This window comes from Neoarius graeffei, chromosome 3, assembly GCF_027579695.1.
Source record: "Neoarius graeffei isolate fNeoGra1 chromosome 3, fNeoGra1.pri, whole genome shotgun sequence".
NCBI lineage: Eukaryota > Metazoa > Chordata > Actinopteri > Siluriformes > Ariidae > Neoarius > Neoarius graeffei.
This window is the reverse complement of record NC_083571.1, coordinates 103,920,366-103,935,578: the sequence shown is the minus strand read 5'-3', so window position 1 is coordinate 103,935,578 and position 15,213 is coordinate 103,920,366. Positions and strand designations below refer to the sequence as shown.

At 51.6% G+C, this 15,213-nt stretch overlaps 1 protein-coding gene across 5 annotated transcripts in view; it reads right to left on the bottom strand.

Moving 5' to 3' along the window:
* The window catches only part of LOC132883797 (leukocyte elastase inhibitor-like), a 108,732-nt gene that overhangs the window by 84,735 nt on the left and 8,784 nt on the right, over positions 1–15,213 (bottom strand). For all 5 annotated transcript variants that reach the window (XM_060917816.1, XM_060917813.1, XM_060917818.1 and 2 more), the window contains exon 2: positions 8,968–9,145. In XM_060917816.1, the coding sequence (XP_060773799.1) occupies positions 8,968–9,135 (168 nt within the window). In that variant the 5' untranslated portion in view covers positions 9,136–9,145. The remainder of the gene's footprint in view (positions 1–8,967; positions 9,146–15,213) is intronic.

Here is a 15,213-nt window from a genome sequence, read left to right as displayed (position 1 = left end):
TCTGTTGTACATTACTTCTACTCGCCACCACAGAAAACGAAGAACTTTTTGTGTCTTGCTACGTTATTAATGTACAATATGGGTGAATTTCCATCACATCATGTATCCTGTGATGTTCCTTCTTTATAAACCACAGTAAACAAACTGCATCCTGCCACATCAAAAGAAGGGAGCAGAGTTGGGATAGCAATTAAACAGAGCTACAATTATAAAGAAATGATAACGGATGATAAATGTGAATTTCTTTAGAATAAAGGTTCACAACTAGTAGTTAGTGTTTTACTTGCTCTATCAGACTTGCGTTAATTCAAGACGGGGTCTTTACTGGGCGGCACGGTGGTGTAGTGGTTAGCATGGTTGCCTCACAGTTTGAACCCAGCGGCCGGCGAGGGCCTTTCTGTGTGGAGTTTGCATGTTCTCCCCGTGTCTGCGTGGGTTTCCTCCGGGTGCTCCGGTTTCCCCCACAGTCCAAAGACATGCAGTTAGGTTGACGTGGGGCGGCCTTGGGCTGAGGTGCCCTTGAGCAAGGTACCGAACCCCTGACTGCTCTCCGGGCACTTTGGTGTGGCTGCCCACTGCTCTGTGTGCGCGTGCGTTCACTGTTTCAGATGGGTTAAATGCAGAGGATGAATTTCACTGTGCTTGAAGTGTGCATGTGACAAATAAAGGTTTCTTCTTCTTACTTAGCACTCTCAGCCGAAGACGGTGCGATGGAGTCGAGGCAATCTGGGCTTGTGCAACTGGGTGTGTCTAAAGACAGATGTGGATCTAAAGATGGTCATCTTTGCAGTAAAATCTTCATTTTTTATGTAGGTCTAGTTCACATGCTCTGGATGGTTTGTAGTGGATGACTATTCTGAAACTAAACTATGTTAATTCGGTGCACTTAGTCACAGCATGCTTAAAACACTCACGTCTGCTAACAGCGCAATTGTTTTGGGATTGGCCTTTATATTCACAGTAACCAGTCTCTTGGAATGCAAACTGTCACACGTGTATGATACATAACTGCTTTAAAAAAAGAAAATAAAAATAGGTACATGTGGCTACTGCTTAAAAATAAAATTGTTTTCTGATCCCATGTCCATACAGTAAATATAGCATATATACATGTTACCAATTATACTCGCCTCATCTCTTGCAAGCATCTCCAAACTGTAAGCAGCATCAGGGTTTGTAGTATTTTGTTTACTGTGTTTTGTTCAAAATACAGTGCTGTGAACTTTATTTTCAAAATATTAAGAAAGCACTTGTTCATGAATTGTCTTAGAAGCATTATTTAGTACTAATGAGCACATTTTGTTTCGCTAGTGTAAAGACTCTAAAATTAAAATAAATAAATTAATAAATAAATAAATAAAAGTGAATAGCAGAAGTTTGATATCGGCTTCTCAATATATCTGCCAAAAAGTTAAAACAAAAATTCATTTGACCTTTCAGAAGGACTAAAATTAAAAAGTTCTCGTCTCGTCTCGTCTTCTTCCGCTTATCCGGGACCGGGTCGCGGAGGCAGCAGTCTAAGCATGGAAGCCCAAACTTCCATTTCCCCAGACACCTCAGCCAGCTCCTCGGGAAGAACACCGAGGCGTTCCCAGGCCAGCCAAGAGACATAGTCCCTCCAGCATGTCCTGGGTCTTCCCCGGGGCCTCCTCCCGGGGGGACATGCCTGGAACACCTCCCCAGGGAGGCGTCCAGGAGGCATCCGAAAAAGATGCCCGAGCCACCTCAGCTGGTTCCTCTCGATGTGGAGGAGCAGCGGCTCTACTCCGAGCTCCTCCCGAGTGACTGTGCTTCTCACCCTATCTCTAAGGGAGCGCCCAGTCACCCTGCGAAGGAAACTCATTTCAGCCGCTTGTATCCGCGATCTTGTTCTTTCTGTCATTACCCAAAGCTCATGGCCATAGGTGAGAGTCAGAACGTAGATCGACCGGTAAATTGAGAGCTTCGCCTTTTGGCTCAGCTCCTTCTTCACCATGACGGACCGGTAAAGCGACCACATCACTGCGGAGGCTGCACCGATCCGCCTGTCGATCTCACGCTCCATCCTTCCCTCACTCGTGAACAAGATCCCGAGATACTTAAACTCCTCCACTTGAGGCAGGACTTCTCCACCAACCTGGAGAGGGCAAGCCACCCTTTTCCGGTCGAGAACCATGGCCTTGGACTTGGAGGTGCTGATTCTCATCCCAGCCGCTTCACACTCGACTGCAAACCGCCCCAGTGCATGCTGAAGGTCCTGGTTTGAAGAAGCCAACAGGACAACATCATCCGCAAAAAGCAGAGATGAAATCCTGTGATTCCCAAACAGGATTCCTTCCGGCCCCTGGCTGCACCTAGAAATTCTGTCCATAAAAATTATGAACAGAACCGGTGACAAAGGGCAGCCCTGCCGGAGTCCAACATGCACTGGGAACAGATCTGACTTACTGCCGGCAATGTGAACCAGACTCCTGCTCCGTTCGTACAGGGACCGGACAGCCCTTAGCAAAGAGCCCCGAACCCCATACTCCCGAATCACCCCCCACAGAATACCACGGGGGACACGGTCGAATGCCTTCTCCAGATCCACAAAGCACATGTGGACTGGTTGGGCAAACTCCCATGAACCCTCGAGCACCCTATGAAGGGTATAGAGCTGGTCCAGTGTTCCGCGACCAGGACAAAAACCGCATTGTTCCTCCTGGATCCGAGGTTCGACTATTGGTCGAATTCTCCTCTCCAGTACCCTGGAGTAAACCTTCCCTGGGAGGCTGAGAAGCATGATTCCCCTATAATTGGAGCACACTCTCCGGTCCCCTTTCTTAAAAAGAGGGACCACCACCCCAGTCTGCCACTCCAGAGGCACTGTCCCCGACCGCCACGCGATGTTGCAGAGGCGTGTCAACCAAGACAGCCCCACAACAACCAGAGACTTGAGATACTCAGGGCGGATCTCATCCACCCCCGGTGCCTTGCCACCGAGGAGCTTGCAAACCACCTCAGTGACTTCGGCTTGGGTAATGGATGAGTCCACCTCTGAGTCATCAGCCTCAGTCTCCTCAGTGGAAGACATGACGGTGGGATTGAGGAGATCTTCAAAGTATTCCTTCCACCGCCCGACAATGTCCCCAGTCGAGGTCAACAGCTCCCCACCCGCACTGTAAACAGTGTTGGCAGAGTACTGCTTCCCCCTCCTGAGGCGCCGGACAGTTTGCCAGAATTTCTTCGAGGCCGACCGATAGTCCTTCTCCATGGCCTCCCCGAACTCCTCCCAGTTCCGAGTTTTTGCCTCCGCAACTGCCCGAGCTGCAGCACGCCTGGCCTGCTGATACCCGTCAGCTGCCTCAGGAGTCCCGGAGGTCAACATGGCCCGATAGGACTCCTTCTTCAGCTTGACGGCATCCCTTACTTCCGGTGTCCACCACCGGGTTCGGGGATTGCCGCCACGACAGGCACCGGAGACCTTGCGGCCACAGCTCCGAACAGCTGCATCCACAATGGAGGTAGAGAACATGGTCCACTCAGACTCAATGTCCCCTGCCTCCCTCGGAAGCTGGGAAAAGCTCTCCCGGAGGTGGGAGTTAAAGACCTCCCCAACAGAGTGCTCGGCCAGACGTTCCCAGCAGACCCTCACCATACGTTTGGGCCTGCCAGGTCTGTCCAGCTTCCTCCTCCGCCAGCGGATCCAACTCACCACCAGGTGGTGATCAGTTGACAGCTCAGCCCCTCTCTTCACCCGAGTGTCCAAGACATAGGGCCGGAGATCAGATGAAACGACTACAAAGTCAATCATCGACCTCCGACCTGAGGTGTCCTGGTGCCACGTGCACTTATGCTCGAACATGGTGTTCGTTATGGACAAACCGTGACTAGCACAGAAGTCCAATAACAAAACACCACTCGGGTTCAGATCGGGGAGGCCGTTCCTCCCAACCACGCCCCTCCAGGTGTCACTGTCGTCGCCCACGTGAGCATTGAAGTCCCCCAGTAGCACAATGGAGTCCCCAGTCTGAGCACCCCTCAGTACCTCTCCCAGGGACTCCAAGAAGGCCGGATACTCTATACTGCTATTTGGCCCGTAGGCACAAACAACAGCAAGAGCCCTCTCCCCAATCCGAAGGTGCAGAGAGGCGACCCTCTCGTTCACTGGGGTAAACTCCAACACATGGCGGCTGAGCTGGGGAGCTATAAGCAAGCCCACACCAGCCCGCCGCCGCTCACCACGGGCGACTCCAGAGAAGTGGAAAGTCCAGCCCCTCTCGAGGAGCTGGGTTCCAGAGCCCAAGCTGTGCGTGGAGGTGAGCCCGACTATCTCTAGCCAGTACCTCTCAACCTCCCGCACAAGCTCAGGCTCCTTCCCCCCCAGCGAAGTGACATTCCATGTCCCAACAGCCAGCCGCTGTGTCTGGGGATCAGGTCGTCGAGGCCCCTGCCTTCGACTGCCACCCAATCCACACTGCACCAAACCCCTACTGCTACCTCTGTGGGTGGTGAACCCACAGAAGGTCGAGCCCACGTCACCTCTTCGGGCTGAGCCCGGCCGGGCCCCATGGGCAAAGGCCCGGCCACCAAGCGCTCGCATACGAGCCCCAACCCCGGGCCTGGCTCCAGGGTGGGGCCCCAGCTGCGTCCTACCGGGCGACGTCACGGTCCTGGATTTTTTCTCCATAGGGGGTTTTTGGTGAACTGCTCTTGGTCTGGCCTGTCACCTAGGACCTGTCTGCCTTGGGAAACCCTAACAGGGGCATAATGCCCCTGACAACATAGCTCCTAGGATCATTCAAGCACACAAACCCCTCCACCACAATAAGGTGGCAGTTCTAAAAAAAGTTAATTTTCTTAAAATAAACCACTTACTTCCAAAAATGAAGCGTAATCCCAAAATGAACAATTTAAAATATATATCACAGCAGTAAAACAACCTCCTGTGGGTTCACCACCCACAGAGGTAGCAGTAGGGGTTTGGTGCAGTGTGGATTTGGTGGCAGTCGAAGGCAGGGGCCTCGACGACCTGATCCCCGGACACAGCGGCTGGCTGTTGGGACATGGAATGTCACTTCGCTGGGGGGGAAGGAGCCTGAGCTTGTGCGGGAGGTTGAGAGGTACCGGCTAGAGATAGTCGGGCTCACCTCCACGCACAGCTTGGGCTCTGGAACCCAGCTCCTCGAGAGGGGCTGGACTTTCCACTTCTCTGGAGTCGCCCGTGGTGAGCGGCGGCGGGCTGGTGTGGGCTTCCTTATAGCTCCCCAGCTCAGCCGCCATGTGTTGGAGTTTACCCCAGTGAACGAGAGGGTCGCCTCTCTGCGCCTTCGGATTGGGGAGAGGGCTCTTGCTGTTGTTTGTGCCTACGGGCCAAATAGCAGTATAGAGTATCCAGCCTTCTTGGAGTCCCTGGGAGAGGTACTGAGGGGTGCTCAGACTGGGGACTCCATTGTGCTACTGGGGGACTTCAATGCTCACGTGGGCGATGACAGTGACACCTGGAGGGGCGTGGTTGGGAGGAACGGCCTCCCCGATCTGAACCCAAGTGGTGTTTTGTTATTGGACTTCTGTGCTAGTCACAGTTTGTCCATAACGAACACCATGTTCGAGCATAGGGGTGTCCATAAGTGCACGTGGCACCATGACACCTTAGGTCGGAGGTCAATGATCGACTTTGTAGTCGTGTAATCTGATCTCCGACCCTATGTCTTGGACACTCGGGTGAAGAGAGGGGCTGAGTTGTCAACTGATCACCACCTGGTGGTGAGTTGGATCCGCTGGCGGAGGAGGAAGCTGGACAGACCTGGCAGGCCCAAACGTATGGTGAGGGTCTGCTGGGAACGTCTGGCCGAGCACTCTGTTGGGGAGGTCTTTAACTCCCACCTCCGGGAGAGCTTTTCCCAGCTTCCAAGGGAGGCGGGGGACATTGAGTCTGAGTGGACCATGTTCTCTACCTCCATTGTGGATGCAGCTGTTCGGAGCTGTGGCCGCAAGGTCTCCGGTGCCTGTCGTGGCGGCAATCCCCGAACCCGGTGGTGGACACCAGAAGTAAGGGATGCCGTCAAGCTGAAGAAGGAGTCCTATCGGGCCATGTTGACCTCCGGGACTCCTGAGGCAGCCGACGGGTATCGGCAGGCCAGGCGTGCTGCAGCTCGGGCAGTTGCGGAGGCAAAAACTCGGAACTGGGAGGAGTTCGGGGAGGCCATGGAGAAGGACTATCGGTCGGCCTCGAAGAAATTCTGGCAAACCGTCCGGCGCCTCAGGAGGGGGAAGCAGTACTCTGCCAACACTGTTTACAGTGCGGGTGGGGAGCTGTTGACCTCGACTGGGGACATTGTCGGGCGGTGGAAGGAATACTTTGAGGATCTCCTCAATCCCACCGTCATGTCTTCCACTGAGGAGACTGAGGCTGATGACTCAGAGGTGGACTCGTCCATTACCCAAGCCGAAGTCACTGAGGTGGTTTGCAAGCTCCTCAGTGGCAAGGCACCGGGGGTGGATGAGATCCGCCCTGAGTATCTCAAGTCTCTGGATGTTGTGGGGCTGTCTTGGTTGACACGCCTCTGCAACATCGCGTGGCGGTCGGGGACAGTGCCTCTGGAGTGGCAGACTGGGGTGGTGGTCCCTCTTTTTAAGAAAGGGGACCGGAGAGTGTGCTCCAATTATAGGGGAATCACACTTCTCAGCCTCCCAGGGAAAGTTTACTCCAGGGTACTGGAGAGGAGAATTCGACCAATAGTCGAACCTCGGATCCAGGAGGAACAATGCGGTTTTCGTCCTGGTCGCGGAACACTGGACCAGCTCTATACCCTTCATAGGGTGCTCGAGGGTTCATGGGAGTTTGCCCAACCAGTCCACATGTGCTTTGTGGATCTGGAGAAGGCATTCGACCGTGTCCCCCGTGGTATTCTGTGGGGGGTGCTTCGGGAGTATGGGGTTCGGGGCTCTTTGCTAAGGGCTGTCCGGTCCCTGTACGAACGGAGCAGGAGTCTGGTTCGCATTGCCGGCAGTAAGTCAGACCTGTTCCCAGTGCATGTTGGACTCCGTCAGGGCTGCCCTTTGTCACCGGTTCTGTTCATAATTTTTATGGACAGAATTTCTAGGCGCAGCCAGGGGCCGGAAGGAATCCTGTTTGGGAACCACAGGATTTCATCTTTGCTTTTTGCGGATGATGTTGTCCTGTTGGCTTCTTCAAACCAGGACCTTCAGCATGCACTGGGGCGGTTTGCAGTCGAGTGTGAAGCGGCTGGGATGAGAATCAGCACCTCCAAGTCCGAGGCCATGGTTCTCGACCGGAAAAGGGTGGCTTGCCCTCTCCAGGTTGGTGGAGAAGTCCTGCCTCAAGTGGAGGAGTTTAAGTATCTCGGGATCTTGTTCACGAGTGAGGGAAGGATGGAGCGTGAGATCGACAGGCGGATCGGTGCAGCCTCCGCAGTGATGCGGTCGCTTTACCGGTCCATCGTGGTGAAGAAGGAGCTGAGCCAAAAGGCAAAGCTCTCAATTTACCGGTCGATCTATGTTCCGACTCTCACCTATGGTCATGAGCTTTGGGTAATGACAGAAAGAACAAGATCGCGGATACAAGCGGCTGAAATGAGTTTCCTTCGCAGGGTGGCTGGGCGCTCCCTTAGAGATAGGGTGAGAAGCACAGTCACTCGGGAGGAGCTCGGAGTAGAGCCGCTGCTCCTCCACATCGAGAGGAACCAGCTGAGGTGGCTCGAGCATCTTTTTCGGATGCCTCCTGGACGCCTCCCTGGGGAGGTGTTCCAGGCATGTCCCCCCGGGAGGAGGCCCCGGGGAAGACCCAGGACACGCTGGAGGGACTATGTCTCTCGGCTGGCCTGGGAACGCCTCGGTGTTCTTCCCGAGGAGCTGGCCGAGGTGTCTGGGGAAAGGGAAGTTTGGGCTTCCATGCTTAGACTGCTGCCTCCGCGACCCGGTCCTGGATAAGCGGAAGAAGACGAGACGAGACGAGGCAGTAAAACATACCAAGTGTCTGTACTTTATATTATTCTATTCTTACAGTTTTCGAAACTGAAACCTCCGAACCGAGGCTGACTTACACACGCTGTCACCATGACCCAACTTCTTATTTCCCGGAAATGGTCCGGTGCTAGAGCTCAGTGGTCTCAATACTCTTTTCGACAACTTCCCGTAACAACTCGGAAGTGCGTCACATCTACATCACATCACACACGGGACCACTGGCTGAAGAAGGCGAAGAAAAGAGGACAACCTGGAGTATATTTTAAAATATGAACGCACGTTCCCTCTGTAATAAGCATAAACATGTCTGAAAGTGATTTCTTTAGTCTCGTCCATTTATTTTGAATGGTGAACCGAATTGTATACGCTCACCGGTCATTTTAATAGGAACACCTGTATGCGCATGCACAGTGCGCTACTGTTACATTTCACTCTTACATCACGATGACATAGTGGCTACAGCTTCTATATGACGCAGTAGCCACAAAAACACACATCATCAGGCACAAGAGACACCACAGGTCAACCAAAGACAGGTAAGGACCGTGTGCAATAATATTTGTTTATTATCCAAAAAAAAAATAAATACATGCCAGATGGTACAAATGTCTATAGTGAAAAATGTACAGATAGTGAGAATATTAGACTAAAATACCCTCAACATTCTTGCTCTCTCTGACTTGTTTGAGCTTGTTTTCTCTTACCAACCCTTCCTCACCCAAATCATCCCTCGTTTTCTTCTGTGACTGTGAATTATTCCTGCTACTAAGCTGTACAGCACTGGTAAGTGTGCTTTCTCTATTCTAGCATCTCTCTGGAAGTTTTAACCAATCTCACTCCACATCCCATCTTCAAAACTCATTTCTACAGGTGATGAGCTCCAGGACTCAGAACTACATTCTCTACTCCAATGCTGCACTGGATCGTCACTGCTTTTGCCAACCAGTCAGTTTCTGACCTTTGTTTCCTACTTGATTATTAACGTTTATTGTACTATGTATTTTTTTTTATTGTTCTGACCTCAGACATCTGAGTTGCTGTGTTGCCTGCAGCTCCGAGATACACCATGGCCAGCGCAGAAGAAATGCTGAGAGGAGAGTAGAAGATATTGTTGGTTTCCTTGGTTTCCTTGATCTTGCTGAACAGGTTAAGGGCAAAACTGGTGTTGGCCACTGACAGAGACTCCATTTTGCAAAATCTGTAGGAAAAATTATAAATAAAATAGTAAACTGACAAAGAAAATACTGGATTGTTAAAAAAAATTATATAAAACAAACTGCATTTTCGATACTGTTGTTGGGTCTTTTTGTTTGTTTTTACACATCACACATCCAACATCCAAGGTGAATGAAAATTAAACAGACTGACAATGTTACTGAGTGTTAGGTTCCATCCATCATCTGTAACCACTTACCCTGTGCAGGGTTGCGGGCAAGCTGGAGCCTATCCCAGCTGACTATGGGTGAGAGGTGGGGTACACCCTGGACAAGTCGCCAGATCATCACAGGGCTGACACATAGACAACCATTCACACTCACATTCACATCTACGGTCAATTTAGAGCCACCAATTAGCCTAACCTGCATGCCTTTGGACTCTGAGGGAAACCGGAACATCCGGAGGAAACCCACGCAGACACGGGGAGAACATACAAACTTCACACAGAAAGGCCCTCATCAGCTGCTGGGCTCGAACCCAGAACCTTCTTGCCATGAGGCAACAGTGCTAACCATGACACCACCATGACACCCAATGTAATAGATAGATAGATAGATAGATAGATAGATACTCTAATTTAAGACTCTTGTTTCATGACAAATGAGGTAGTTTGCAACTTATGGGTCCTGTATCAGGGTCTGCAATCCAGACTTTGTCTGTTATTTATTATCCTCAAGTTTTCCAAATACTGTTGCTTGGCACTGCCATTCAATTTCTCCTGGTTGGGTCTCTTTTCCCTTCTCCACAGCGTTCAAGATAGCCGGTATCACATCACAAAACAACCCAATTTTGAAGAACTGCTAATCAGTTTCCCCAGTGTAATCACAGAAATGCGATGCAAAAAGTTGTCCAACTTCTCTAAGAAAATTATAAGCTTTCCTTATTTCCTAACATTCCCAGGGTAACTGGGTTAGTCAGTTGCCGATTGTCCAGCAAGGGACAGATGGATGGATAAATATCTCATCTCATCTCATCATCTCTAGCCGCTTTATCCTTCTACAGGGTCGCAGGCAAGCTGGAGCCCATCCCAGCTGACCACGGGCGAAAGGCGGGGTACACCCCGGACAAGTCGCCAGGTCATCACAGGGCTGACACATAGACAACCATTCACACTCACATTCACACCTACGGTCAATTTAGAGTCACCAGTTAACCTAACCTGCATGTCTTTGGACTGTGGGGGAAACCGGAGCACCCGGAGGAAACCCACGTGGACACGGGGAGAACATGCAAACTCCATACAGAAAGGCCCTCGCCGGGCCCGGGGCTCGAACCCAGGACCTTCTTGCTGTGAGGCGACAGCGCTAACCACTACACCACCGTGCCGCCCGGATGGATAAATATATTATATTATATTATATGAGACAACCGTTTTCCACAATTGCGGTAAACAAATGGAAAACATGGAATCCAGTATTTGAAACGGCATATCCAAAAAGTTTATCTACACAAATTAAAACTAAATATTTTCTATCAAATAAGCCATTATGGTGTTGGACAGGCCATCTGTCTACAGCAGAAAAAAATTAAAACAAAACAACACTTCTGGAAAAATCCTAAGGGAGTCTGGAGCCAGATTCGTGACGTTATCTGCGCAAGCGCCAGCAGTCTGCGCGAGCTTGCACAGTTTCAGTGCACAGCCTGTGTAGACCAAGCGCTCCCATTTCTCTCTCATTGTCCAATCTTTTGGAAAACAATGAGTACTAATCCCATCATGATTGGTGCTGCTACACCCTCCTACGATACATCTGTTAACCATTTTAATAATTACGTGATAACGTTGAAGAAATTTGCAGAAAACCACCAGGTCATTTTCTCATAAACAAACCAGCGCTGACGTAGGATTCAGAGGGAGGTGTCCCACATGTGACGTCACGAAAATCAACGTTTCCTGGGAAATCCAAATGCAAAGTTTTTTTCCAGAGGTGGACCAATTCGCCTCAAATGGCTTGATTTCAACTGAATTTTTCTGGTATTGTGCAAGGTAAAAAAAAAAATTGCAGAGAATGCAGAATGTTACAGATACTTGACCAAAGTTTAATATAAAATAGGAGAATTACATTGATCTTGCTCCTAAATATACCCAATATGTGCACTAAGTCATTCAAATTCTGTAAAGCTGCTTTGCAACAATGTCTGTTGTTAAAAGGGCTATACAAATAAATTTGACTTGACAACATGCAGCACGGAATGACAAACCGTCTCATCTTCATCCGCTTATCCGGGGTCGGGTCACGGAGGCAGCAGTCTGAGCATGGAAGCCCAAACTTCCCTTTCCCAAGACACCTCGGCCAGCTCCTCGGGAAGAACACCGAGGCATTCCCAGGCCAGCCGAGAGACATAGTCCCTCCAGCGTATCCTGGGTCTTCCCCGGGGCCTCCTCCCAGGGGGACATGCCTGGAACACCTCCCCAGGGAGGCGTCCAGGAGGCATCCGAAAGAGATGCCCAAGCTAACTCAGCTGATTCCTTTCGATGTGGAAAAGCAGTGGCTCTACTCCAAGCTCCTCCCGAGTGACTGTGCTTCTCACCCTAAGGGAGCGCCCAGCCACCCTGCGAAGGAAACTCATTTCGGCCGCTTGTATCCACGATCTTGTTCTTCCGGTCGTTATCCAAAGCTCACGACCATAGGTGAGAGTCGGAACATAGATCGACCGGTAAATCAAGAGCTTTGCCTTTTGGCTCAGCTCCTTCTTCACCACGACAGACCGGTAAAGCGACCGCATCACTGCAGAGGCTGCACCGATCCGCCTGTCGATCTCACGCTCTATTCTTCCCTCACTCATGAGCAAGATCCCGAGATACTTAAACTCCTCCACATGAGGCAGGACTTCTCCACCAACCTGGAGAGGGCAAGCCACCCTTTTCCGGTTGAGAACCATGGCATCGGACTTGGAGGTGCTGATTCTCATCCCAGCCGCTTCACACTCGACTGCAAACCGCCCCAGTGCATGCTGAAGGTCCTGGTTTGAAGAAACCAACAGGACATCATCATCATCTGCAGAAAGCAGAGATGAAATCCTGTGGTTCCCAAACAGGATTCCTTCCAGCCCCTGGTTGTGCCTAGAAATTCTGTCCATAAAAATTATGAACAAAACCGGTTACAAAGGGCAGCCCTGCCGGAGTCCAACGTGCACTGGGAACAGGTCTGACTTACTGCCGGCAATGAGAAACAGACTCCTGCTCCATTCGTACAGGGACCGGACAGCCCTTAGCAAAGAGCCCTAAACCCCATACTCCCGAAGCACCCCCCACAGAATACAACGAGGGACACGGTCGAATGCCTTCTCCAGATCCACAAAGCACATGTGAACTGGTTGGGCAAACTCCCATGAACCCTCGAGCACCCTATGAAGGGTATAGAGCTGGTCCAGTGTTCCACAACCAGGACGAAAACCGCATTGTTCCTCCTGGATCCGAGGTTCAACTATTGGCCGAATTCTCCTCTCCAGTACCCTGGAGTAAACCTTCCCGGGGAGGCTGAGAAGTGTGATTCCCCTATAATTGGAGCACATTCTCCGGTCCCCTTTCTTAAAAAGAGGGACCACCACCCCAGCCTGCCACTCTAGAGGCACTGTCCCTGACCACCACGCGATGTTGCAGAGGCGTGTCAGCCAAGACAGCCTCACAACATCCAGAGACTTGAGATACTCAGGGCGGATCTCATCCACCCCCGGTGCCTTGCCACCGAGGAGCTTGCAAACCACCTCAGTGACTTCGGCTTGGGTAATGGATGAGTCCACCTCTGAGTCATCAGCCTCCGCTTCCTCAATGGAAGACGTGATGGTGGGATTGAGGAGAGCCAAGAAGTATTCCTTCCGCCACCCAACAAATGTCCCCAGTCGAGGTCAACAGCTCCCCACCCGCATTGTAAACAGTGTTGGCAGAGTACTGCTTCCCCCTCCTGAGGCACCGGACAGTTTACCAGAATTTCTTCGAGGCCGACCGATAGTCCTCCTCCATGGCCTCACCAAACTCCTCCCATTTCCAAGTTTTTGCCTCCGCAACTGCCCGAGCTGCGGCACGCCTGGCCTGCCAATACCCATCAGCTGCCTCAGGAGTCCCGGAGGCCAACATGGCCCGATAGGACTCCTTCTTCAGCTTGACGGCATCCCTTACTTCCGGTGTCCACCACCGGGTTCGGGGATTGCCGCCACAACAGGCACCGGAGACCTTGCGGCCACAACTCCGAACAGTCGCGTCTACAATGGAGATAGAGAACATGGTCCACTCAGACTCAATGTCCCCCACTTCCCTCGGAAGCTGGGAGAAGCTCTCCCGGAGGTGGGAGTTAAAGACCTCCCCAACAGAGTACTTGGCCAGACGTTCCCAGCAGACCCTCACCATACGTTTGGGCCTGGCAGGTCTGTCCGGCTTCCTCCTCCGCCACCGGATCCAACTCACCATCAGGTGGTGATCAGTTGACAGCTCAGCCCCTCTCTTTACCTGAGTGTCCAAGACATAGGGCTGGAGATCAGATGAAACAACAACAAATTCGATTATCAACCTCCGACCTAAGGTGTCCTGGTGCCACGTGCACTTATGGACACCCCTATGCTCGAAGATGGTGTTCATTATGGACAAACCATGACTAGCACAGAAGTCCAATAACAAAACACCACTTGGATTCAGATCGGGGAGGCCGTTCCTCCCAATCACGCCCCTCCAGGTGTCATTGCCGTCACCCACATGAACATTGAAGTCCCCCAGTAGAACAATGGAGTCCCCAGTCTGAGCACCTCTCAGTACCTCTCCCAGGGACTCCAAGAAGGCCAGATACTCTATACTGTTTTTCGGCCCGTAGGCACAAAACAAGAGCAAGAGCCCTCTCCCCGATCTGAAGGCGCAGAGAGGCGACCCTCTCGTTCACTGGGGTAAACTCCAACACATGGCGGCTGAGCTGGGGAGCTATAAGCAAGCCCACACCAGCCCGCCGCCACTCACCATGGGCGAATCCAGAGAAGTGGAGAGGCCAGCCCCTCTCGAGGAGCTGGGTTCTGGAGCCCAAGCTGTGCATGGAGGTGAGCCTGACTATCTCTAGCTGGTACCTCTCAACCTCCCGCACAAGCTCAGGCTCTTCCCCCCCCAGCGAAGTGACATTCCATGTCCCAACAGCTAGCCGCTGTGTTCGGGGATCAGGTCGTCGAGGCCCTTGCCTTCGACTGCCGCCCAATCCACACTGCACCGGCCCCCTATGGCTACCTCTGTGGGTGGTGAACCCACACGAGGTCGGGCCCACGTCACCGCTTTGGGCTGAGCCCAACCGGGACCCGTGGGCAAAGGCCCGGCCACCAAGCGTTCCATACGAGCCCCAACCCCGGGCCTGGCTCCAGGGTGGGGCCCCGGCTGCGCCATACCGGGCGACGTCATGGTCCTTGATCTTTAATTATCCATAAGGGTTTTGGTGAACTGCTCTTGGTCTGGCCTGTCACCTAGGACCTGTCTGCCTTGGCAGACCCTAACAGGGGCGTAATGCCCCCGACAACATAGCTCCTAGGATCATTCAAGCACACAAACCCCTCCACCACAATAAGGTGGCAGTTCTAGGAGGGGTCACATTCTATATAAAGAAATACTGGCAATCATAAAGAAGTCCAATAAAATCAAGTAAATAAACAGAGTTGACCACTGCCCTTATAGCATACTGTTTTAAAGGGCATATTCTGGACCAATTTTGGATTTTTTATATGAAAGTATGTCCCTTTACACACTCATCCAGAAGGGTAATTTTGCACAAGGCCATCTGTCTACAGCAGAAAAAAAAATAAAATAACAAAACGCGTCTGGAAAAATCCCAAGGGAGTCTGGAGCCAGATTCGTGATGTCACCTGTGGAAGCGCCAGCAGGCTGCGCAAGCTTGCACAGTTTCAGTGCACAGCCTGTGTAGACCAAGCGCTCCCATTTCTCTCTCATTGTCCGATCGTTTTCCAAAAGACGAGTACTAATCCCATCATGATCGGTGTTGCTACACCCTCCTACGATACATCTGTTAACCATTTTAATAATTATGTAATAACGTTGAAGAAATTTACAGAAAACCACCAGGTCGT